At 49.0% G+C, this 23,120-nt stretch overlaps 4 protein-coding genes and 1 pseudogene across 7 annotated transcripts; 2 read left to right on the top strand and 3 right to left on the bottom strand.

The window, feature by feature from the left end:
• Positions 1–1,153: 1,153 nt before the first annotated feature.
• LOC125556418 (heat shock 70 kDa protein BIP4-like) lies at positions 1,154–3,265 on the top strand. Its single transcript, XM_048719156.2, has one exon. The coding sequence runs from the start codon at positions 1,156–1,158 to the stop codon at positions 3,121–3,123; it is 1,968 nt and encodes a 655-aa protein (XP_048575113.2). The 5' UTR covers positions 1,154–1,155; the 3' UTR covers positions 3,124–3,265.
• A 974-nt stretch (positions 3,266–4,239) lies between these two features.
• On the bottom strand, positions 4,240–5,107 carry LOC147972200 (uncharacterized). Its single transcript, XM_087521358.1, has 3 exons — positions 4,832–5,107; positions 4,686–4,750; positions 4,240–4,569 (listed from the first exon to the last, which is right to left on the bottom strand). Exons 1-3 carry the CDS (start codon positions 4,995–4,997, stop codon positions 4,435–4,437), a joined length of 366 nt encoding a protein of 121 aa, XP_087377484.1. The 5' UTR covers positions 4,998–5,107; the 3' UTR covers positions 4,240–4,434.
• Positions 5,108–5,546: 439 nt separating this feature from the next.
• On the bottom strand, positions 5,547–9,536 carry LOC125507215 (uncharacterized; annotated as a pseudogene). Its single transcript, XR_015602463.1, has 6 exons — positions 9,405–9,536; positions 9,218–9,280; positions 7,553–7,653; positions 6,891–6,935; positions 6,160–6,633; positions 5,547–5,972 (listed from the first exon to the last, which is right to left on the bottom strand). The product of XR_015602463.1 is annotated as an uncharacterized LOC125507215 (transcript).
• Positions 9,415–17,619, bottom strand: LOC125510070 (FAD-dependent oxidoreductase family protein). 3 transcript variants are annotated; one of them, XM_087521357.1, is made up of 10 exons: positions 17,238–17,619; positions 16,985–17,137; positions 16,396–16,610; positions 16,235–16,305; positions 15,873–16,032; positions 15,556–15,748; positions 15,193–15,348; positions 14,996–15,084; positions 14,136–14,229; positions 9,415–9,548 (listed from the first exon to the last, which is right to left on the bottom strand). In XM_087521357.1, the coding sequence occupies exons 1-10, from the start codon at positions 17,521–17,523 to the stop codon at positions 9,544–9,546; spliced, it is 1,422 nt and encodes a 473-aa protein (XP_087377483.1). In that variant the 5' UTR covers positions 17,524–17,619; the 3' UTR covers positions 9,415–9,543. The 3 variants fall into 3 exon arrangements, with proteins under 3 accessions (XP_087377483.1, XP_048531119.2, XP_087377482.1); XM_048675162.2 differs by lacking the exon at positions 9,415–9,548 and adding an exon at positions 11,626–12,083; XM_087521356.1 differs by lacking the exon at positions 9,415–9,548 and having other exon boundaries at positions 11,626–14,229.
• LOC125510071 (calcium-dependent protein kinase 22-like) lies at positions 10,305–13,513 on the top strand. The gene is made up of 6 exons (XM_048675163.2): positions 10,305–11,261; positions 11,389–11,541; positions 11,739–11,854; positions 11,948–12,115; positions 12,637–12,867; positions 13,373–13,513. Exons 1-6 carry the CDS (start codon positions 10,415–10,417, stop codon positions 13,502–13,504), a joined length of 1,647 nt encoding a protein of 548 aa, XP_048531120.1. The 5' UTR covers positions 10,305–10,414; the 3' UTR covers positions 13,505–13,513.
• Positions 17,620–23,120: the final 5,501 nt, after the last annotated feature.

Genomic DNA, 23,120 nt, shown 5'->3' with positions numbered 1-23,120 from the left:
CAATTTTCTTAAAGCAAGTTCTCTAAAAAAGCATGGCAGCCTTTTGGATTTGTAGGGATTTTTTATTTTAAAAATATGGAATCTTTTTTGGAAATTTCTGGATTTTTTCAGTTGAAGATTTCAAACTAAAAAAGAATTCATTTTAGCTTAAAAAAATATGGCAAGTTTGATGTGAAATGTCCACAACCAGCTTCGGGTCCATTTGCTCTACCACAGAGCTATGGACCCACCAGCTTCCGGCCCACCCAGAACAAAGGGCCCTGAAAGGCCCATAAACAATGGGAAACCGGAAAAGTTCCTTCGCGATCACTCGCTGGAGCGATTGAATCGATCCGAACGAAGCGTCCTGCGACAAATTCCTGGTATCACGCCGGGGGCCCACCACATATCGCTAAGAAGTGCTAAGACATGCAAAGCCCACCCAATAATCTCCATATAATCTGCCCCCCTGATTTTGGGGGGCAAGGGGGGCCCACACTAAGGCTGCCCGTAATGAGAGTATCATAGGTAGTATCATACATGTCAACTAAGCAAGTTTGATGAGGTGGCATAAAATTAAATGAAGAAAGAGAGACTTGAATATCATATCATGATACCGTATCATATTAAATGATGTGCTACTTTGTGTCATGCATGACAATAAATTTAGTCCTTTATGATACCAACTTATAATAGTATGCATTAGGGATGTAGTATCATAGACTAATATCATATGCATGATACTAGTATATGATACTCCCCGTTACAACCAGCCTAATTACCATAATCCTTACCCTGATCATAAACGTAACCTGGTCCACACCTTCCAAATCGGGAGATCCTTGGCCTGTCGGAAAGCGAGCGTTGGCACGCGCGCGCGCGGAATAGCAACGCCCGAAACACATGGACGTTCCTACCGCGATCAGTCAGCATGCATACGACACGTCAGGGCATCTTCTTAGCCGTCAGATCAGCAAAACGCACGGCTGAGATCACCGGAGGGACGCGTCCAGACGTCCCACGACGATCGGAGTCGCAGACCGCCTCCGATTCACCATGAAGCACGCACGCACGCTATGCCGCTAGATATACGAACGACGGCAAAGCAAAACAGATCAATCAAATCAAATCAAACCAAGCAAAACGAGTCAGTCGAGATCGATGGCTCGTGCGCCGATGTGGATGTTCGCTACGCTCGTCGCGGCATTGCTTCTCGTGATGCCAGCCGCTTCCGCTGCGCCCACGGGCGGCGACGCGGGCACCGTGATCGGCATCGACCTCGGCACCACCTACTCGTGCGTCGGCGTCTACCGGAACGGCCGCGTCGAGATCATCGCCAACGACCAGGGCAACCGGATCACCCCCTCCTGGGTCGCCTTCGCCGACGGCGGCGAGCGGCTCATCGGCGAGGCCGCCAAGAACCAGGCGGCCGCCAACCCAGAGCGCACCATCTACGACGCCAAGCGCCTCATCGGCCGGGACTTCGCCGACGCCGTCGTGCAGCGGGACATCAAGCTGCTGCCCTACTCGGTCGTCGACCGCAAGGGCAAGCCGCACATTCAGGTGCGGGTCAAGGACGGCGACGTGCGCGTCTTCAGCCCCGAGGAGGTCAGCGCCATGGTGCTCTCCAAGATGAAGGAGACCGCCGAGGCCTACCTCGGCGAGAAGGTCACGCACGCCGTGGTCACCGTGCCGGCCTACTTCAACGACGCGCAGCGCCAGGCCACCAAGGACGCCGGCGTCATCGCCGGGCTCAACGTCCTCCGCATCGTCAACGAGCCCACCGCGGCAGCGATCGCCTACGGCATCGACGAGAAGGGGCCCGAGAAGAACGTCCTGGTGTTCGACCTTGGCGGCGGCACCTTTGATGTCAGCGTGCTGTCCATCGACAATGGCGTGTTCGAGGTCCTGGCCACCAACGGCGACACTCACCTCGGCGGCGAGGACTTCGACCAGCGCCTGATGGACTACTTCATCAAACTGATCAAGCGGAAGCACGGCCGGGACATCAGCGGCGACCTGCGCGCGCTGGGGAAACTGCGCCGGGAGTGCGAGCGCGCCAAGCGCGCGCTCAGCAACCAGCACCAGGTGCGCGTCGAGATCGAATCGCTCTTCGACGGCGTCGACTTCTCGGAGCCGCTCACCAGGGCACGGTTCGAGGAGCTCAACAACGATCTTTTCCGGAAGACGATGGTGCCGGTGAAGAAGGCCATGGCGGACGCTGGGCTCAGCAAGGCTGACATCGATGAGATCGTGCTCGTCGGCGGCAGCACCAGGATTCCCAAGGTGCAGCAGCTCCTCAAGGAATACTTCAACGGCAAGGAGCCCAACAAGGGGGTCAATCCCGACGAGGCCGTCGCGTACGGCGCCGCCGTGCAGGCCAGCATCGTGAGCGGACACGTCGACGAAAACACCAAGAAAATGATCCTGATCGATGTCGCGCCGCTTACACTAGGCCTGGAGACGGTCGGCGGTGTGATGACGAAGCTGATCCCGAGGAACACGGTGGTGCCGACGAAGAAGACGCAGGTGTTCACGACGTTCCAGGACAAGCAGACCACCGTGTCCATCAAGGTCTACGAGGGCGAGAGGAGCATGACCAAGGACAACAGGCTCCTCGGCAAGTTCGATCTCTCTGGAATCGCACCAGCTCCGAGGGGCACGCCGCAGATCGAGGTGACGTTCGAGGTGGACGTGAACGGCATCCTGCACGTGAAGGCGGCGGACAAGGGCACCGGCAAGTCGGAGAAGATCACCATCACCAACGAGGGCGGCCGGCATAGCCAGGAGGAGATCGACCGGATGGTGCGCGAGGCAGAGGAGTTCATGGAGGAGGATGGCAAGGTCAAGGAGAGGGTCGACGCCAGGAACAAGCTCGAGGCGTACGTATACGACATCAAGAACACGGTCGACGGCAAGATGGCCGACGCCATGGAAGGGGACGAGAAGGAGAAGGTCCAGGATGCAATGAGGGAGGTGAACGAGTGGCTCAACGACAACCCGGAGGCAGAGAAGGAGGACTACGATGAGAAGCTCCGGGAGCTTGAAGACCTGTGCAACCCTGTCATCTCGGCGCCGTACCAGAGGTCTGGAGCTGCACCGGATGATAGCAACACTGAAGAGGACGATCATGATGAACTCTAGGCATGGGCAGCTTGCTAGATCTTTAGTATTAGTATATTAGTACTATAGTTTCATTTTTTATCTATGTTGCATCTTCCTGTAATATAAACCTGTGATGTAAATAATCCTCTTTTGTAGCTTATTAATCACTAGTTCAACGTAATTTTCCCCAATCTTTTATGTGCACTCTTTGTTTCAATGAGTCACTGGAAAGCAGGTATAACTCTAGCGAATCTCTAGACTTGTGTGTGTACTTACTCACTATCCAAATTCTTGTCAAAACTTACGTTTTGCCCTGAATTTGTAGTGACCAAAGTACTCATCTCGCGAGAGTTTTGTGGCTTCTGGTGCATTTATCTCAAAAAAAAAAATTCACCCGCAAAAAAAAAATCACATAGGGGGCCTAGATTGGACACTTTTAGCCTATGGCCCCTCCAAACAAGCATATAGGCTAGAAGGTTATGCTTAATATTGATTTTATGGTTGTTGAGATGGTTACAGATAGCATGATATTGCATACACCGTCTCTAGGCCGGCGGAAAGTAGACAAATGCCTAATATCGGCTCTCGCACTTTTCCATCCTTAGCAGAAAAACGTGTGATGCTGATGTTTACCTTGCATGATCAAGTAAACAGAAAACAAGTGAGTACAGCTCATGCAGTTTTCAGCACCATCTTTCTTACCATTTTGTCTTGCATAGAGATCCACCGAAAGTGGCCAACTAATGGTTTCTTACTTGTCACAACAACTTTTGGCACTCAAACTCTCAAAGTAACTTTTTCTATGGACAGTTCAGTATGACTTGACTTCTTGAAAATGTTCAAACTACACCCCAGATTTTGGATTGTGTTAAACTCTCTCGGTCTCTCCCGTGGTGTGCTATCAAATTCTTGATGAAATTGTTCTCAAAAAAAAAAATTCTTGATGAAATTATAGCTCAAGTGCAGTCTTTTGATTTTTGAATATACTGGTGCAACCATCTATGTTCCATTCCAGTGCAACCCAACTGAGTCTATAAATTCTGGATCCAGCAACACTTAACGAAATCAGCCGTTGAGATTTTTGGCTGGCTTCTTCTTACCATAACATTAGTATTCCAAGATATATGACTATATAACAACAAAAGCTCATAAATATAAAACAAATGAGCAACAACTAATTTGATGACGCTTTTCGGGGCTAGTGCTTTTATATATGATGCTCTTAATGCCCTTGCAAGTAACAAGCGTCGATCTTGTATGTTACACCAGGAGTAGAGTATTACAGTTTGATTGAGAAACATACACAACTGTGCAACACTACGAACACACATGCAAATTTGCTCCATGTTCTCAATTCCTCCTCTCCTGCCGCCACCACGGCGAGTGGTGGTCGTTGGGGCCGGACCCCGGGTAGTCCTCCAGCTGCATCTCCATCTCCATCCTCCTGCTGACAGCACCGCGGTCTACCTCTCCCGCTACGACAGCCTGGGGTGATCATACCAAAAAATTCAGGTCAAATACAGTTTGCACCTGACATAGTATGGTCTGAAACTGCCAGTAGCTGCTTGCATGAACACAGATAGCTAGAATACTATCATCACCTGACCATCTGCTCCACTGGAAGCTGGGATTGCGTCGGTCTTCTGCAGCTGCTCCCTCGGGGCCGCTGGTGCATATGGGAATAAAATCGTCCTCTCAATCAGGCAGAACAATATAACAAAATCTCTAGATGGCATGAGATGATTACCAGCTGAGAATGAAATGGCAGCCCTTGAAGCATGGATGAGGCAGCAGAAGCCGAGCAGAGACACCACTACCAGATGCAGCGCAGGCAATCTCTCCATCTGTCTCCTCTTAAGCATTTCTTCAAGTGCTCCTACTCTTCTTCTTCTGCAACCATGAGGAGGGTTCATGTAGAGGGCCTGAACTGCAAGCTATTTTATAGCACAGTTAAAAGTTGTCATGGAGCAAGGAGCCACCCACAGAATGAGGCCTCTGAAGCATCCTCCACAACCTTAGTTAGTTGCTATATAAGTAGTTCATCACCTTTTCCAAGTGCTTCATTAGCTCACATGATGAGCTTTTTATGACTGGAAAGGAGGTGGCTAGCATTTCGTAGGCATGCGTGCTGTTTCTTGAAAACTCGGCGAATTGCTCGGCAAGCACGCGAAAAGGGGCGAGCAAAAAGGAATGATTATGGCCAGGAATAGGTTGCAAGGGGTAAAAGTAAAGCAGAAAGCTAGGGCTCAATGTAATTTCTTGCATATAGGATGGTGACATGGTGCAGATGGCTCTGAGGATTTTTTTTTTCCTTCCAATCCGGTACCGGATATTCTTATCCTGATCAATGCAGCCAGTGTGGGCTTAAGACTTCAAGTAAACTAAAGTTTGTTGAGTGCCTTTATTTGGAGCTCATAGTGGCCTCAGCACTTAGGTAGATAGTTTGTGAGCCTCCACTAAGCTGAATCAACTTATCTGATCAAATAAAACTGCACTCAAAAGCTCATCAAGTTGGCTTTACCCAGTTGAACCTCGACACCTAGCAGAGAACATCCTAACGTCAAAGTTTGTCTCTAGTTTGACATGATCAACACTACATTCAAAAAATGGCAAACAATGCCAGACATTGGCCGGACTACTCGTCTAAGTTATATACAGGCCTGAGGGCTCAAGCGGCCTTGGTCGGGTTTTTTTTTTCGAGCCGTGATGAGCTGTGTTTATTTAGAGAAGAACTTCCAGATCTCCCTCTCGGGGGGCTCGGCAACAAGGTGCACACCAAAAGCGCCCTCCTCATCGACCAATGCTCTGAGCTGCCGCACCGCACTGCTGGAGCCGATGTAGTTCTTTTTCGCCGTGAGATACATCACTCCATAGGGTGGCCGCAGGCACTGCAAGGGCAGGAAAAACAGAGTGAATGAAGGTAAGGTTAAGCAGGTTCAGTTTCGAGGTAGATGGCGAATCTGCATAATGCCCCCCAGGAAAGTACTCACTGCCTTTATTGGGCATCTCATGCCGAGAAAGAGTCTTCCCTGACAAAATGACACGGAGAGTAGCATTACACATCTAGTAACTAACCTTTTTGATGAGTGAATAAAGGTTTTGAAGAGAACTTGCGGAGTAAGGGATCTCATTCACCAACACTATGTCATATCAACCCTCATCTCCTGCACAGGCCTCGTTTCCCCTCTCCCATGCATGGCTGCCTGACAGTTTTGTTGATCGCCTTGACGAGGTTTCGTGGCAGATATTGTTCCCATCCTGGCTGCTGCAACCATCCAAAAAATCGTCTTCACAGAACCCTAGCCCTATGCCGGACGATGCATCCACCTCGTCCTCCTGTATCACTGACAGGACCGTGTGAAGCTCATCCCACTCCCCAGCATAGAAATGGATGTCTTGAGACAACTGTTGCCATGATGGAGCAAGAGGGCTTCCTTGTTGGTGGCTCTGGTTGTCTCGAGTTTGCTCGAGATTTGCGAGTACATTGGGGATTGTTCTGCATCTTATTATTCCAGCACTGGGATCCTGAAAATGTACTGTTGAAGCTCCCTAAAATGTTTGGAAAGAGGGCATTAGAAGCCTAAACGTTGCATTTTTTTTCAGAAAAGAAACAAGGATATTCATTGTTGGTGCATTAGCCAAAGACAGTACAGGTAAGTACGCTTTTTTGTGCACGAATGGAACAACAATGAACAGCAGTATACTAGATAGATAAACTATGGTAAATGACTTGGGTACTGAAGGCAAGTGAAATCTGAAGTTACTTTTTTTAAGTAATATAGATAAGTCATGGATAGCTGCAGTACCTTCAGGCAAGAAAATATCCCAGGAAGCCCATATCTGCAGCCCAGCTGCATCAGAAAATAATAATTAAACAGTTGCCAAAGAACCACAAATTGATCAGAGTATGCCAATATATGTGGTTCGCATTAGGACGTAAAGAAACAGACCAAGCCCCAAGAAGTAATTTCAGTGAAAGAACCTTTATTTATTGTGCACACTGATAAGTACAACACATACTGAAAACAACGTTTCAAGCCAGGCAATAGGCTCGATACCAACTTAGAGGATGGGAGCGTGTTAGTGTTGGTGAAAATACATGATTAATGAGAAGGACAATACATTTGTTAGGTGGAGATCAATAGATCGCTAGAACCACTTGTTGTTCACAGCTTTTCATAGTTATTGCACTTAATATTCTAGTGTTTGAAGGTAAGAACAATATCTACAGTGTGCAGCCTTTGCATTGCTGCCTACATAAATCGATTTAAGGACGAAATTAACAAATAAATGGACATTGGGTAGTACTTAGTCTTTGTGAGTTTGTGTCATTCGCAGTCCTTCATATAAGAAAATTGGCTTGAGGCAGTACACTATTAAACAAACAGTAAGCGCTACAAACTAAATGCATGAACATAGCTTTACTAGAAGTACTGCATGCATACATGGAACAAAGCTAGAGTTGTACCTCTAAAACCCATTTGCTTCTGAACGTCAGTAGTCCATCACGGATCTCATTCTTCAGAACATTTACTAGCTCGAGTGAACTCTCACAGCATTTCAAGGGCCCTGGTGTAAGATAATTAAATCCGGACCTTCACCTTTCCAAGTAGTAAGTACAATGATATGCCTGGTGGGGCTATTACTCTTACCTTCACCTTTTGGAGTTGCAAGATCTGATCTAGATAGTCCCACAATAATGCTTATCCAGAGGAATCACAAACGAGTACCAATTGTATGCCTACCACATAAATAGCCCTCCTCTGGATATGCCTACCACATAAATAGCCCTCCTGACCCGTTGGCTCTGGCGCATCGCCAATGGCGATGGTGGCCTTTGGTTCACCATCATCCAGAACAAGTACCTTCGGGGCCAGCCACTCGCATTCTGTCAGCGATCTGGTGGCTCCCAGTTTTGGCAGGCCGTCATCCAGCTGTTGCCTGTGCTCCGCATCGGCACGTCCATCTCGGTTGGCACGGGGTCCGCGACCCTGTTCTGGTTTGATCGGTGGACCGGCGACCTCCCCCTGGCCGTGCGATTCCCGGAGCTTTTTGCCATTGCGGTGGACCCTCAGGTTTCTGTCGAGACGGCCCTTATTGACTTAGGGCGCCTCGCCTTCCGTCGCCCCTTTGGCCCGCCGGAAATGGCCGCTTGGGATGCCCTCCTCCAGGACATCGCCCTCCTCCCGATGAACGTTGACGACACCCCTGACTCCATATCTTGGCGACTGGAGCCCTCGGGCTGCTTTTCCACTAAATCCCTCTACGCGGCCATCGCCCCCTCGCCGGCCCCCGAGCCCTTTAGCCTGATTTGGGATATCCACTTGCCACTGAAAATCAGGATCTTATGGCAGTGGATCCGTGGACGCCTCCCGTCTGGGGTGGAGGTACTTAAGCGCAATGGACCTGGCGATGGGATCTGCCCCCTGTGCGGCACGGTGGAGGATGCTAACCACATCTTCTTCTCTTGCTTCACGGCCCAGTTTCTATGGTCCTGTTTCTGCGAGACAGTCGGTGGCCAGTGGTGCAACACCAACTTCCCTGACTTGCTTGCGGAAATCCACGCCTCCCCTCCCCGCTACCGCCATATTAGATGGCTATGCGTGGGGGTTCTTGCCTGGATGCTTTGGACCGTTCGCAATAAGCTTGTCATCCAGAAGGTGCCTCTTCGACGTGCAACTGACGCAGTCTTTAAAATGTGTGGTTACTTGCAGCTTTGGCGGCCGCTTAGCCACCCCCAGGACCGGGATGCCATCAACACTCTCCTCGCCGACCTTCGATCGATGGCCTTCCGCTTGGCGCCCCCGCTTCCACCGCCCCCCCCCCCCCCCCCCCCTCCCCCCAAGCCCGACTAGTTCCTCCTTCTGCGCTCCGTGTGTGCGAGTTTTTTTCTGTTTTCAGGGCTTGTTGAGCTGTGCCCTCAGCACTAACCCTTGGATACCCCCTGTTTGTGAGACTTGTGTGTGTGTGCGTGAACCTTGTTGGATGTTTGGCTTGGGCAGTTGCTTTATAATATAAAGCGGGGCGAAAGCCTTTTTCGGCAAATAGCCACTATGATTAAAGCACAAGTCCATAAATCTGAACAAAAATAAGCTGGAACAAATAGCAAGAATAGGAAAAAGTAATCAACCACCTTGAACATATTCATGCCGTGCATTTCGATATTGTTGCCCGCATACTTGTACGGATGAACATTCTGCATACAAATGCAAACAATGCCAGCTCAGTCAGCAGATAACGAAATGCCCTTATGGACGGGGAATGTTCTGAACAGGCAGGACTTGTAACTTTGCCATGAACAACAATTGGAAACAAGCAACCTGTGATGGGACGATCTCGACGGCCGGCGTGACTGATCCCTCTCTGGCACGATGTCGACGCAGTGAGCTGTGGCCTTGTCATGAGACAGTAAGCCGGCGAGGCACTACGAGAGCAGCGACCGCATTGTTTCGCTTCTGGTCAGTCTGAAACAGCAAAATCACAAATTAGGTTGAAAACCATAGTACATCCCACATCACCAGTACCCCATTATTATCTCATCTAAAAAAAGACATTAACAGTAGCCGGAATAGAGGGGAGAACAGAGTAGCTACACCGCCCCCAATCCCCATCTCATGAATCAAGAAAACATAACCAAGCAACAGCAAGTGCTAGCATCGCAAGGCAAGATCAAAACGAAGGGGTGGAAGGTTTTACCTGCTTCAACGCAGGATCTGACCCCGGCGGAAAACCAGCAAAATCTCGCCGGACGCCGGAGTCGGAGAGGGGAGAAAATGAATCCAATCAACCGAAGGAAGGAGGCAGTTGGCTCATCCGGAAACGGAGGAGGAGAGATGTTCGCGCGTGTGAAAAGTGAAACAGATGCGGAGATGGGCGAGAATCCGAGCGCTGTGTTCGTCTCCGTTCTCTGACAGTCTGATTCGCTGGGACGCTGCCGGCGAGTTCGTCTCCATTAATCTCCAGAATGCCACTGCTGTCTGATTTTTTGTTTTTTGAGGTAAGCCACTGCTGTCTGATGGGACAAGGCCTCTCGCATGACCGTGGGCCTTGACGGGCCGCCCCTGCTCGGCCCGGCCGGGCTCCTCCCGTACACAGGCCGGCCGTACGGGGCATGCAAGCAGTGGCGCGCTCGCGGGTTCCGAGACCAGCGGCCGACCGCGCAGACCGGTGGCTACCCCCCTTTCCCTCCTCCCTCCCTCCTTCCCTTCCACCCCGCGCGTGCGTGTGCGTGGAACGCGCGAACGGAGCCGAGGCAGGGGGCGCGCGCTGAGGCGGAGGCGGAGGCAGGGGCAAGCACCCGGCGGCCTCCGTCTGGCCGTGCAACGGCGCCATGGGTGGCTGCTACTCTGTCATCGCGGCCTCCAGGCTGCTGGCCCGGAGGCGCGCCGCCGCCGCCATCATGCCCGTGGCCAGCGCCGACGACTGCCCGCCCGACAGCGACGCCAGCAGCAGCTGCTGCAAGAAGAAGCGCAGGTCGACCAAGTGGAGGCGGAGCGCGCCGATCCTGGGCAACGACGACCAGTGCGCGCCCGGCGGGGAGGGCTTCGCCAAGCGGTACCGGCTAGGCGCGGAGCTGGGGCGCGGGGAGTTCGGGGTGACGCGCCGCTGCGAGGACGCGGCCACGGGCGAGGCGCTGGCGTGCAAGACCATCCGCCGCAAGCGCCTGCGCCGCGCCGCCGACGCCGAGGACGTGCGGCGGGAGGTGGAGATCCTGCGGCGCATGTCGGCGCTCGAGGGAGCGGGCGGCGCCGTGGTGCGGCTCCGCGAGGCCTGCGAGGACCCCGAGGGCGTGCACCTGGTGATGGAGCTGTGCGAGGGCGGCGAGCTCTTCGACCGCATCTTCGCCCGGGGCCACTACACGGAGCGCGCCGCCGCCAAGATCGGCCGCACCATCGCCCACGTCGTGCAGCTGTGCCACGACAACGGGGTCATGCACCGGGACCTCAAGCCCGAGAACTTCCTCTTCGCCGGCAAGGCCGAGGACTCGCCGCTCAAGGCCATCGACTTCGGCCTCTCCGTCTACTTCGAGCCCGGGGAGCGCTTCACCGAGGTGGTCGGCAGCGGGATCTACATGGCGCCGGAGGTGCTCATGAGGAGCTACGGCCCGGAGGCCGACGTCTGGAGCGCCGGCGTCATCCTCTACATCCTACTCTGCGGAGTGCCTCCGTTCTGGGGAGGTGCGTGCCTTTCTTCCTTGCTTCTTTCTTCACCTTTCATCGGCATGAAAGAATGCAGGTCCATTCCTCCTCTCATGACTGAACCCCAGTGCTCATGTGATTTTATGTCCGGATGAACCGGGCGCAGACAACGATGAGCGCATCGCCGAGTCGATAATCCGGGGTGAAATCAACTTCGAGAGGGAGCCATGGCCCAAGGTCTCCCAAACTGCAAAGGACCTTGTCAAGAAGATGCTTGATCAGGATCCTGCTACCCGCTTGACGGCAAAGCAAGTCTTTGGTAATGGCCACCTTAATTTGGTCTAGTTTCCAGCTCGTGGGCAAACCAAACAAACACAATATGCATTCACAAATTTGCTACAAGTTCACAGCAAACTTGCTTATTTCATGGTATTATTGGGAAACCGGAGGTCTAGCGATACATGATGAATAGTGTTATGCACTGAACTAAGAGCGTTAACTTCTCCTACGAACCAGAGCATCCGTGGATCAAGAACGCCGACAAGGCTCCGAATGTGTCGCTTGGAGCGCTTGTTCGATCCAGGCTTAAGCAATTCTCGTCCATGAACAAGTTCAAAAAGAAGGCACTCGGAGTAAGTTGCACAGAACCGGGCTACATTGTTCTTGATTTTTCTTCCAGTGTGATATATTCTTTGACGTGAATCATTTTCCAATGATTAATGAAGGTCGTTGCCAAGAATTTACCGGCAGAGGACATCGAGAACTACACTAAGATGTTTCAAATGATGGACAAGGACAAGGACGGTACTTTGACGCTTGAGGAGCTCAAGGAGGGCTTGCGGATAAACGGTCATGCTGTTCCTGAGACAGAGATACAGATGCTGTTAGAAGCTGTGAGTGCCTACTATATGCACTTCGACGTTTTCATTGCTCTCTTATATGAACAAAATAGCTATGATGATTGGGATAGTGGAAGCTAGATTAAAATAAATCAAGTGAGAGCTGTACAAATGCAACGAAAAATGTTCTGGGAAATCTAGAAATATGCCATTGCAAAGTATTCGATTCCAAGATATGTCGCTACAAAGTTCTACTTCTGAAAACTGACTCCGCAAACTTGCTGTAATTGTTTCAGATGACATTGTGAGGCATGAAAAGACAAATATACCATTATCTTCCTTTTAAAGGAGCGTTTTCTTCCATTTAGAGGGGTATTCCGGTTTATAATAGGATTTGAAAAATAAAGTTAGCAGCGTCATTTTAAAGTGGAATTCGTGGGGCATATCTCACAATTGAGTACTTAACAGTGGCACATATCTAGCTTTCCCAATTCTGACACGAGTCTAAACGCAATTGAAACCAAGTATTAATCACGAGCTACATTATGTTCTAACACACTTTCTTCCTTTTCCAGGGTGACATAGATGGAAATGGCACCTTGGACACTGACGAGTTTGTGACAGTCTTACTTCACATCAAAAAAATGAGTAATGAGCAGTACCTACCTGAAGCTTTCAAATACTTTGACAAAGATGGCAATGGATATATTGAAATGGAGGAATTGATGGAGGCTTTAGGTGATGATGAACTAGGCCCAGATGAGCAAGTGGTTAAAGACATTATACGTGACGTTGACACGGATGAGGTCAGTTTAGACAACAAATTAATCAAAAACATTGATCACTTAATGCTGCTGTATTTCAGGAAAGTGGACCTTGCTGATTTTGAATCCTGATACTGTAGACACCATTTATCCATATCAAATGAATCCAATGTAATTTTAAGCTAGCTGGATTGTTTACCCTAAACCCCAATTTTAAATCCTGAAACTGTAGACGGTTTGAGGCTGTTTCCAGTGAAAAGGGCACATCTGAAAACTACCCGCTTTCCCCCATCGTTCTCGGGAAGTGCCAACTAATGTTTGACAAAAGGAAATTACTACACCTGGAAAGAAGCGTAAATCAACAACAATCCCCATAATTTGCTGAAATGCCAGCATTGTTTAGTGTTTACCTAATTCTAGTGTAACGAGAAATCCATGAAGCAATAATAACTAACTTATTGCTGCCATCCATGGGGTTTTCCAGTCCAAGAGTACACAAACACATTCTTCTATAGGATAACTGACATTTTATATGCATATGCAACAGGATGGTCGCATTAGCTATCAGGAGTTTGAAGTGATGATGAGATCTGGCTCAGACTGGAGGAATGCTTCTCGGCGGTACTCAACAGCAAATTTCAGCAACCTCAGTCAGAAGCTGCGCCAAGGAGTTCTATGAAACAAGACCGATCCAAGCAGCAGCTAACCCACTGAGTGCATCGAATAGAAAGTAAGCATCAGTAGATGACCTAAAACTCAAATGGGATTACTGGGTTTGGAGGACATCAGGATTTGCCCATAACCCAGTTGCTCGGATGACAAAGTTCCTCAAGCAGAAGCAGAAAACCCAATGGCATCGTCCTTTGTACTGAAACCAAAATATTTCACACCTAGGATACATACTAATGACTTAGGTATGGACAGATGTAAGGGAAGAAAAGCACTTCCCAAATTTTTACATTTTACTACTGTGTCAAATTTTAAAAGAAGTTGAATCCAATAGAAATAAAAATTTCATGGATCAACATTGCGAATTGCCAAAAGGAGCATCCTTTCCATCCAGTATACTTCGTGCAATGAACTGATACGCGGCATGCAGAGTTGCCATGAACTCCAATGAGAATGGAGAAGTTCAGAAGAAAACTGCTAGTTAAATTAAGGCAGATATATTGAACCATACCAGCAATTTAGTCGCAAATAGGTTACCATGGTGTTTATTACTCCCTCCGTCCCACAATATAAGAGCGTTTTCGACACTACTGTAGTGTAAAAAACGCTCTTATATTATGGGACGGAGGGAGTAGAATTACCTGAAAATCTATTTTCTATGGAGAAAGGCGTGAAGTCCACTCTTCCAGGGTCACCAAGAATCATATTCGTCACCATTTCAGCAGTACCTAGCGCCTGAAGTAAAATTAGCAGAAGAAGAATATCATTTTTTATTAACTTCTTAAAAAGGGAAACAGCAGTAGAAATTTATCCCAACCATTAAGAATGTGTAAATCTCATAACTGTATTTAGTCAACCATATCAAGCAACTGTGTGTTGTTGTTCTATTCAATCAAGGGAGCAAGCTTTCATAGCAAGGGAATGTCTGTTATGTCACTGCAAATGTCAACAATGTTTTGAGCTACTTGTAGGTAGATGGGTTCAGAATGCCAATATTAGCAAGTAAACGACACATTATCTATGTACATGGAGCTTGATCATGCACAACATGAAAATGCCTTAGGCTTTAGCTTTCTGGTGGTCGAAATTCACCAGAGTCTGCATCTAAGTACAGCCTCATTCTGCGCTCTAGATAGGCGACTTCCAGCTTATGTATATGGAAACTCAAAAAATGAAGAGGCTCAAAAAGAAAGCAACGCGCATGCTGACATATGGTTTACTCTATCTCAGTTGGAATATGATACCCGCATGCAGGGTCATTCAACTGGTCATCTCACAGAACTAGAAATACAAAAAAATGCAACCAGGGTAGCACAGTGCACAACTAATTGTATGCAATGAATGGGAACACTCCCAGGAACGGGGGCTGCAATGGGGCTATCTTTGCTGCAACTCCTGTTCTCCAGGAGCATGGAAATGTCATATGCTGAACTGCTTACAAAAATACTAAGCACGAAGAGGGAAAAACATTAACTGGAGCAGGTTTGCACGATCGACTTACCAAAGCAAGTCCACTTCCTTCATGTCCTGTTGCAATCAAAACATTTGACATATCCGGAACAAATCCAATAACTGGCTTCCCATCAGGCACTGAAACAGATGAGGCATTTCTATCAAATATAGAGTGCAAAGCTAATAACATTGCATTGAAATATCTTTGAGGCACTATTTTGTTGTTCTAAAACCAAAGGGCCTTACTGTAGGGGCGGTGCCCAATTCTGATTTCTTTGTCCTCGTCAATATCAAGATGAACATTATTGATGGCAGGAAAGAATTCTCCTGCACGGTCCCATATACTCTTCAGTATGGATTTATCAACCTCCCTTGAAAATCCTTTAAACTCCCTGCTGCTTCCTGTAAAAAAATATTTGTGATCAAGGATTCACATTTTCTAACATAGTTGGCGAAAAAAGTTATATAGAAAAGATATTCTTGTATGAATCAAAAAATTATTTACTGAGAAAAAGCTTGATCTACTCATCCATAGATTTATTTCAGAAGATCTCCAAAAAGGTCAGCAAAAGGTGGAACAAAGGGATAACTTTGGACTCTATAGATCACCTAAAACTAAATGCCCTTTTGTATTTAATGTTGCTGTCATTGATATGGATGCGGCGTCATGCTCATCTTCATTGGATGTTGACGACAAGTGTATGCTATGTGAATTATCGCCCTGATGGTCAACATATCCCAGCTCCATTATGCCATGATTCAGCTTTAGCATGTCAAAATTTTCCAACACAAGCAGATGACCCTGAAATGGATAATGTAAAAAATTACACTTTTTTTATGTTGTGAGATGTTGAAAAAACCAGGAAAATCAATCGAAATATTTCGTATGAAAGGTTAATCAAAGAAATTTGGAAAATAGCACGTACCTTTCGTGGCTTCACAGGAATATCCAGTGTAGAATTTGGTCCTAGGAAACTATGCAATAAGGACTGAGTCCAAGCGCCAGAAGCAACTACAGTAGCTTTTCTGCCATATAAGATGTTCTTAGAAGTTTGGACACCTTCAACCCTTCCAGTAACCTCTGATCTGCATAAAGTAAAAGGAACATCAATAATACAGAAGAATGGAAATGGCTTCGGAATAAATGAGAAGGCATCCTAACAGGGTGATGGATAACATCATCGTCAAGCTAATTATAGAAGCTACTTTGCTGCAATTCCAGTAGCCTGATAGCTGTTGCTCTTGTGTTCACCAACAGAAGTAGTCTGAAAAGAAGAGACCTTCATACCTTATCAATGACATGGCAGGATCATTGTAGAGCTCCATATATCTCCCTTTTGGAGTATATGACCTATTGATCTAATAAGAGAAAATGTTAACAGTTAGAGACGTACAAGGATTCTTCTAACCACACTTATCATAGAAGAATCAAAGTTCTAGATCAGAAACCTTTTCAATCAAAGACACAGCCTGGAACGCATCGATTTGACGGTCTTCAGGTAAGAACATGGCACCACCATCATTTCCAACACAGAGTGCGGGTTCTAATGCATGCAACGAAGAGGCAGACAAGCACTCCGCATTGATGCCTGCCTGAGACAGAACCTTAGTCTTCTCCTCCAGCGTAGCCAGCTCTTTGGAGGTTCTTCCAACTAATAAGCTTCCTTCACAAAACAAGCATTTCACTTTCTGTTCAATCTCTCTCGCCGTGACTGAGAAATAAATAATCTGGGATGTGCATATAGTGAAATGCAGTAAGACATGTCATCGAAGAAGTGAGTCATTTCAATTTCAAGTACCATATAGCTGCACATAGCATCAGAAAGGTCGGAGTCCAAGGTAGCCTTAATTAACTAACTTAGTGAAATCTACTGGACCAGAGGAGATGCAGTTGACCTTTCACTGCCATTTCGAGCTAAATATACTGCTACTGTAGTCTGTAGTTATTCCATTGACTAGTATTTGAGGGGGTAGAAAGAAGTTAATCCGCAATTCGATCAGAGTCAACGACTTATCGACAACTGTCACATGGCTTTACCTGTCTTCATCCACCCCAGGCTCTCGCGCGCGCCGCCGGCGCGGAGGCCGTCCATCTCGGCCGCGAGGTCCTCCCACAGCTGCTTGCTCCGCACCGCCAGGTCCCACGTGTCGCTCCCGGGCGTCCGGTGCGACATCCACACGTACCCCTGCCCTGCAGCAGCAGCACCGCCGAACCAAAATCAATCAGAACCCTGGAGGATGCATCCAAGCTGACCTTGGCATACGCGAGCGCGAGGAGGGGGTGTGGGTACCTGCGCCGGTGGCGCCGGAGCAGGGGACGGCGGCGTCGGCGACGGCGACGGAGAGCGGGGTGTGGAGGAGGAGGTGGCGGGCGATGGAGAGGCCGACGATCCCGGCGCCCACGACGACCACGTCGTGGTGGGAGGCGGAGGGGGAGGCGCTGGATCGGAGGGCCGGGAGCGGGCGCCGCCGCCGCGGGCCGCGGATGGAGAAGCGTCGGGCGCGCGAGGACGGGGAGGCGGAGGGGAATGGCGCGGCGTTGGGGTTCGGAGCGGGGGAGAAGGCGACGGCGTCCATCGGTAGCGGAGACGGGGGGCGATCAGGCGAGGGAACGGCCGAGGAACCGTGGGTGTGAGCTTCCCCGGAGGAGGGAGTGGCAGCAGGTCAACGGCCTTCATTTTGGGAGTAGTAACGAAGCTGACGTGGCCTGTCTGGCCCCACCATCTGAAAGTAGGCCGTATTCGTATCGGGCGCCAGTTCGAGTCTTCGTGGCCCAGGCTAGCTGGGCCGGTCATCATGTGTACACTTACGGCCTGTTCGCTTTTTTTACAGAAAAAAAGCTCCCACCTACTGTGTGCATGTATCTATGATCATGTCAGACATGTCAATTTTCTAGTGTGTGTATGTATTACTCAAAAAAAAAATAGTGTGTGTATGTGTCGCGGAGCACCACAACTTTGGCGTTGCCGCAGCTTTGGTCGAAGAGGGGGAGGGAGGGGCTCGGGCACGGAGACGGGGGAGGGGAGGGGGTCGGTGCTTGGGCAGGGATGCATCTATGTGTAACTCCGGCGCGTGGTTTAAATAGCTGCAGTGAGGACCATACGAAGAGCAGCTCAGCAGCTTTAATGCGCGTGCAACGGTCGGAGTTGATTCCTCAGGAACTTGCGTCCGCATTGAAGCGGCGGCTGCCGAGAAGTCGCATCGGTCGGCGCCGCCCTCCCTGCCTCCCTCCGGTCACATTGCGGCATCAATGCCGGCTTTCGCTGGGCCAGCATGAATGCGACGCTATAAGCAGCGCGTGCATCGAAAGAAAAACGTGGGAGAGGCAGGTGGCGGGTTTTTGATGAGTCAGGCCAGTCAAAAGCGGGTTTGGGATCGGTCCGGACCCCAGCAAACTTTTCTTACTTTTGTCTTCAGTTTGCGAGAGAAACCGTGTCCGGACCGTTTCGTGGACCGATACGAGTCAGCATTGGATGACTTTTGTAGTTCGGACAGCGCAGTCTGAACGGTCGTAGGAGATTTACGGATCCGCCTTGAAGATGCCTAAGAGCAACTCCAATGGGGCGACTCATTTCGTCCACCGCCGTCCGTTTGGGTCGGCGCAAACAGAAAAATCGGCCCAACGCGCCGACCCAAACGGACGCGCGTCCGCTTTTCGTTCGCCTCTGCCTGTCGATCCATTCCCGGCCCATTTTTGAGCCGGATTTGCATCGGCGTGGACACGAGACGGACGCGCGCGCTCGCCCTCTTCCCTCCCCAGGCCCGCTGGTCGTGGCACATTGGCCTCTCCCCATCCAACAGCACACCCTCGCCCGCCTCCTTCGTCGCCAACGCCACCGGCCATTTTTTCCGATAAAAAAATACATAGATAGTTCTAGCATAAACAAAAAAAAGAAAAGATCAACTACTCATCGTTTTCTGACTTCAACTCGGTAATGTCATCCTCCGACGTTTGAATGTAGGCGTCAACATACCGCTCGTCCTCGAAGTCTCAGGACGACGCTTCTCCTAGTTTCATGTTCAATTGAGCGACCTGCTTCCGCGCACGCTTGTTCTCTCGATAGGCGGCTCGCTCCATCCTCCTTTGCTTGTAGAACTGACGCTCGTTGACGATGTCCTGCGGAAAGCGTTGGCGCCACACCGTCATGGCTTCCTCGTCCATCTCGACGATGGCGAGGTGACGCTGCCGCCTCCAGTTGTCACGACGATCCTCGTCGATGAAAAGCCGCGGGAGAGGCGCGAGATCCTGCGAGCCGCTGGCTCGTCGACACGTCGGGAAAATTCATCTCCCGACGAGGCCGCCGGAGGCGCCACGCCGTCACGTCGTACGCGCGGGCCGCCTCCTCTGCGGTGTCGAAGGTGCCGAGACCGAGGCGTTTCTCACCAAACCAGATCTCAGAGGAGAAGGCGTCGGTGTGGCGCTCGCGGACTCCGCGAAAATCCGAAGCGCCCAGGCGGCGCATCGACATGGTGGCGCAGAGGCGGCGTGGCTAGTGCGAAGGGGCGAGGCGAGTGGACGGCGGACAGAGTGTGGAGGGAGCGCCTTCTTAATAACGCACGCCGGACGCGGCGTGCCAAAACCAGCGTGCACTAGGCCAATTTTTTTCCGCTCGCGCGATCCTTTCCTGCGTGCTGGAGCGTCAAAACCATGGCGACGACATGGCCGTTGGCATGATCTATGGCAATGGGTCTTTACTAAAAATTACGCGCGGACATAAAATGGGTTGGCGCGTTGGGCGCACTGCCGACTCAAATCTAAAAGAGGACGGACGCCGGGCAGGCGGCCACCCAGACGGATAAAAACGACTCCCGTTTAGGTCGTCCCGTTGGAGTTACTCCCTCCGATCCTTTTTAGTTCGCATATAAGATTTGTCTGAAGTCAAACCTCGTAAACTTTGACTAAGTTTATAAAAAAATATGAACGTTTAGAATGTGAAATCAACAACGGTAGATGCGTCATGACTTTATTTTTCATATTGTATAAATTTAACATTTTAAATGTTAATATTTTTTATATAAATATAGTCAAACTTTACAAAATTTAATTTTAGATAATTTTTATATAAAGAGTAAAAAGGACCGAAGGAAGTACTCTAGAAGCCTAGAACCACGCGCTGGATGTCCATCCACGTGAGAGGGGGGAAGGGTGTTGCCCAGATGTCAACACTATGGCACTCCAAGCCTGAGTGCTCCAAAAGAGGACAGCGTTTCGCCATGCGGCCATGCCCAGACAAACCCGTGCTTTGCCCCCTTAAAAAACGCGTCTGCCGCTCAGATCTCATCACAAGTGTCCCGCCATTACATCTCCCGCGTGCCTGCGCATATGCGGAAGTGCATATTCCTCCTCTCCCCTGTGTGCGTCGATTGACTGCTTGATGCTCTAGCGAAGAGAAGCCGCGTCCAGAGGAGTGTCACTGAGAACACAAGTGCGGATTCCTTTTTTGATTCGTCGTATTTTGAATCGCAGTTGTTTTCCCAGGTCACCCCTTTGGGCTGCTTCCCTTGATCTTGATTGATTCGGCGACCAGTTTGGGATAATCCCAGCGGTATCCGCCAGGTTACTCCGACGAATTTGAGACGGTATCCGCTGTGTTTTCATCAACTGGCGGTGTTTTCGCTTGTTCCTTTTCTTCCTCGTGGGTTGTGCGCAGTGAACCTCGGGGAGAAGATGCGGTCGGCGATCGGCGATCGGCATGGACAAGAAGACGGACCTCAAGGTGGGCGGATGCCGGCCAGGGCCAGGCTGCTGCAGAAGCGGAACGCCTCCCGCGCGTTCCGTGCGTGGCCGAGGCAACGACTTTGTTCTGCGGATGTACTGGTGGCAGTGGCATTGGAAAATGTCCATTTATTTCCATAAACTTAATCAAAATTTACTATTTTGAAATAAGTTTATATGCACTGCAATCTGGCATTGAGGGGATATATAAAGGAGTAAATTCCCGTGAGATGCGTTTGTGACACTTTTTAATCTGTTTAGCAGAAATTATATTATATTATTCAAAATAAGCAAAACTTCGTTGGAAAACGCTTGGCTCCTACCGACGGATCACACGCGAGCATCCGCCGGCTCGTCCATACGGCGCGTGTCCTAACCGAGCGGATTTTTTTTTCTTTCTTTCGGTCAATATGGCCGCTGCTTACTACAGTATTCACTACGATGAGTTTCTGCAGCAAAGTTTCTGTTGCAAAAACTACAACAAGACCTATGTTGTAGAAAAATTAAGTTTGCAATGAGACTTCTATTGCAAAAAAAAGTAAATTGCAACAAGACCTCTGTTGCATAAAAAAAACTAAAACAAGGCCTCTGTTGCAAAAAGAATATCTTACAAAATTTTCTGCAACATGACTCGTGTTGCAGAAATTTCTCGCAACACGACCTACGTTGCAATAATAAAAAGTGACGCGGGATCACTCAATCCATCAAGTCCAACGACTCTCGGGGCGGCAGATCTTTTAAAAAAGTCCACCGACCGACGCGGAGCAGCACCCAACTTTGTTTGGGTTTTTACATAGCATCTGAGGCTCAAGAACGCCGATAAGGCCTGAATGTGTTGCCCAGGGAGCTTGTCCAATGTTCGATCCAGGCTTAAGCAATTCACATTCATGAACAAGCTCAAGAGGAAAGCATTTGGAGTATGTAGCACTGAACTAGGCGTGCTGTTCTTAATTGAACAAGCTCAAGAGGAAAGCATTTGGAGTATGTAGCACTGAACTAGGTCTGGGAGCTTCAAGATCAGACGAATCGTTCGCCGGGAACTATCGAACGAATCGAATGAAAACGTTCGATGTGGGAGGAAGCCTAGCTCCAACGATTTTTCGTGGCTCATCTAGCAGAGAACCAAGCACAACCCGTTTTGCCTATTGTTGCACTAAAAAAACAAAACCAAATAAGAAAGAATAAAGAAAAACATAAAACCCTTGCATAAAGCATTGGTCACAATGTGAGAGTTTTCTCTTTTTTCGTAATCCTTTATTCAAAACAATTTTATCTTTTAAACCGTGCATCGAAATCTCGAACTGTTTTAGCCGTTGGATTCTTCCCGTCGATAATCTTCAAAACTAGATCACATGTTGATAGGTTTTGATAAACTTTTTTTCACGAAAAAAAACAAACGAAAAAACCGAGCCCGGAGCATGTTTTTTTCCTTTTCAAAAGAGACGACTATGCCTCTCACGTAAGCAAATCCATGCCTCCACAAGAAGTAAACCCATACCTCTCGCGGAAGGAAAAATAGAAAATGCTATTTTTTTTCTTTTCGGAGAGGCACGACCGTTCCTCTCGCAGAAGCAAATCCGTGCCTTCACGAGATGTAAATCTGTGCCTCTAATGAAAGAAAAAAAAATTCCGTTTTCGAGAGGCACGACCGTACCTCTCATGAAAGCAAATCCGTGCATCTTGCGGAAACAAATCCGTGGCTCTCGCGGAAGAAAAAAAAGGAAAAAAACACGTTTTTTTTGTTTCTGAGAGGCACTGTCGCGTCTCTTGCGGAAGTAATAGAAAAGGCAAACACTTTTTTCCGCTTGCGATAGGCACGGACGTGCCTCTCGCGAAAGCAAATTTATACCTCTCGTGTAAGGAAAAAACGTACTTTTCGCACAATTGTTTTGTCTAAAAACTAGGAAAGACCAATGAAAAGCCAAAAACATTTAAAAAGCCAAAAACACATGCAGGACAATAAAAAAAATGAAGGAAACGCCTAGAGCGTGACATGTGGCGGCGGCTAAAAGCGGGCCAAGTGGCGCGCTCTCAGCCCCCACATGTGACTCTTTCAGGGCTCCCAAACAAGTACTTGTTCGTTAGTGTTTTTTTTAAAAATACTCGTTCGTTAGTCTTTTTTAGGGATAAAGCCTATTTTATTGATAAAAAACCACAGGGATACAATTCGGGTCGTGAGGTTGGCCAAACCAAACATGACGCCTTAGACCCAACGAGAGTGAATATTTGGCTAGACTATGTGCTTCATCATTGGTAGCACGACCTAATGCTAGTTTTTTTTTTTGAGGGGTACGACCTAATGCTAGTTGCTCCCCGCATTGTATGTGCCCTAATGCTAGGCCCGGTTGTTTGAGTTTGGCATTGGGCCTCCGTGCGTATTCATCCTAGCCCATGTCTACCGGGACGTGGCAAATCTGTTTTTTTCTTCCAACCAGTGGCACGTACTGGATCTGGATGT

This window comes from Triticum urartu, chromosome 5A, assembly GCF_056163025.1.
Source record: "Triticum urartu cultivar PI428250 chromosome 5A, HENAU_Tu73, whole genome shotgun sequence".
Lineage (NCBI taxonomy): Eukaryota > Viridiplantae > Streptophyta > Magnoliopsida > Poales > Poaceae > Triticum > Triticum urartu.
Note: the sequence above shows the minus strand (reverse complement) of the source record. Positions and strands in the feature narration are given on the sequence as shown.

What these genes read in the sequence shown, in the direction of transcription:
- LOC147972200 (XM_087521358.1), bottom strand. Translation starts at nt 4,997, where the DNA reads ATGAACCCTCCTCATGGTTGCAGAAGAAGAAGAGTAGGAGCACTTGAA. An exon ending in TGCCATTTCATTCTCAGCTG is followed by an intron (nt 4,751 to 4,831) that starts GTAATCATCTCA and finishes CATATGCACCAG; the next exon opens with CGGCCCCGAGGGAGCAGCTG. An exon ending in CCAGTGGAGCAGATGGTCAG is followed by an intron (nt 4,570 to 4,685) that starts GTGATGATAGTA and finishes TGATCACCCCAG; the next exon opens with GCTGTCGTAGCGGGAGAGGT.
- LOC125510071 (XM_048675163.2), top strand. Translation starts at nt 10,415, where the DNA reads ATGGGTGGCTGCTACTCTGTCATCGCGGCCTCCAGGCTGCTGGCCCGG. An exon ending in GACGGCAAAGCAAGTCTTTG is followed by an intron (nt 11,542 to 11,738) that starts GTAATGGCCACC and finishes CCTACGAACCAG; the next exon opens with AGCATCCGTGGATCAAGAAC. An exon ending in TCAAAAAGAAGGCACTCGGA is followed by an intron (nt 11,855 to 11,947) that starts GTAAGTTGCACA and finishes TGATTAATGAAG; the next exon opens with GTCGTTGCCAAGAATTTACC.
- LOC125510070 (XM_087521356.1), bottom strand. Translation starts at nt 17,523, where the DNA reads ATGGACGCCGTCGCCTTCTCCCCCGCTCCGAACCCCAACGCCGCGCCA. An exon ending in CTCCGGCGCCACCGGCGCAG is followed by an intron (nt 17,138 to 17,237) that starts GTACCCACACCC and finishes CTGCTGCTGCAG; the next exon opens with GGCAGGGGTACGTGTGGATG. An exon ending in AAAAGGGCATTTAGTTTTAG is followed by an intron (nt 15,349 to 15,555) that starts GTGATCTATAGA and finishes ATTTTTTTACAG; the next exon opens with GAAGCAGCAGGGAGTTTAAA.
- LOC125556418 (XM_048719156.2), top strand. Translation starts at nt 1,156, where the DNA reads ATGTGGATGTTCGCTACGCTCGTCGCGGCATTGCTTCTCGTGATGCCA.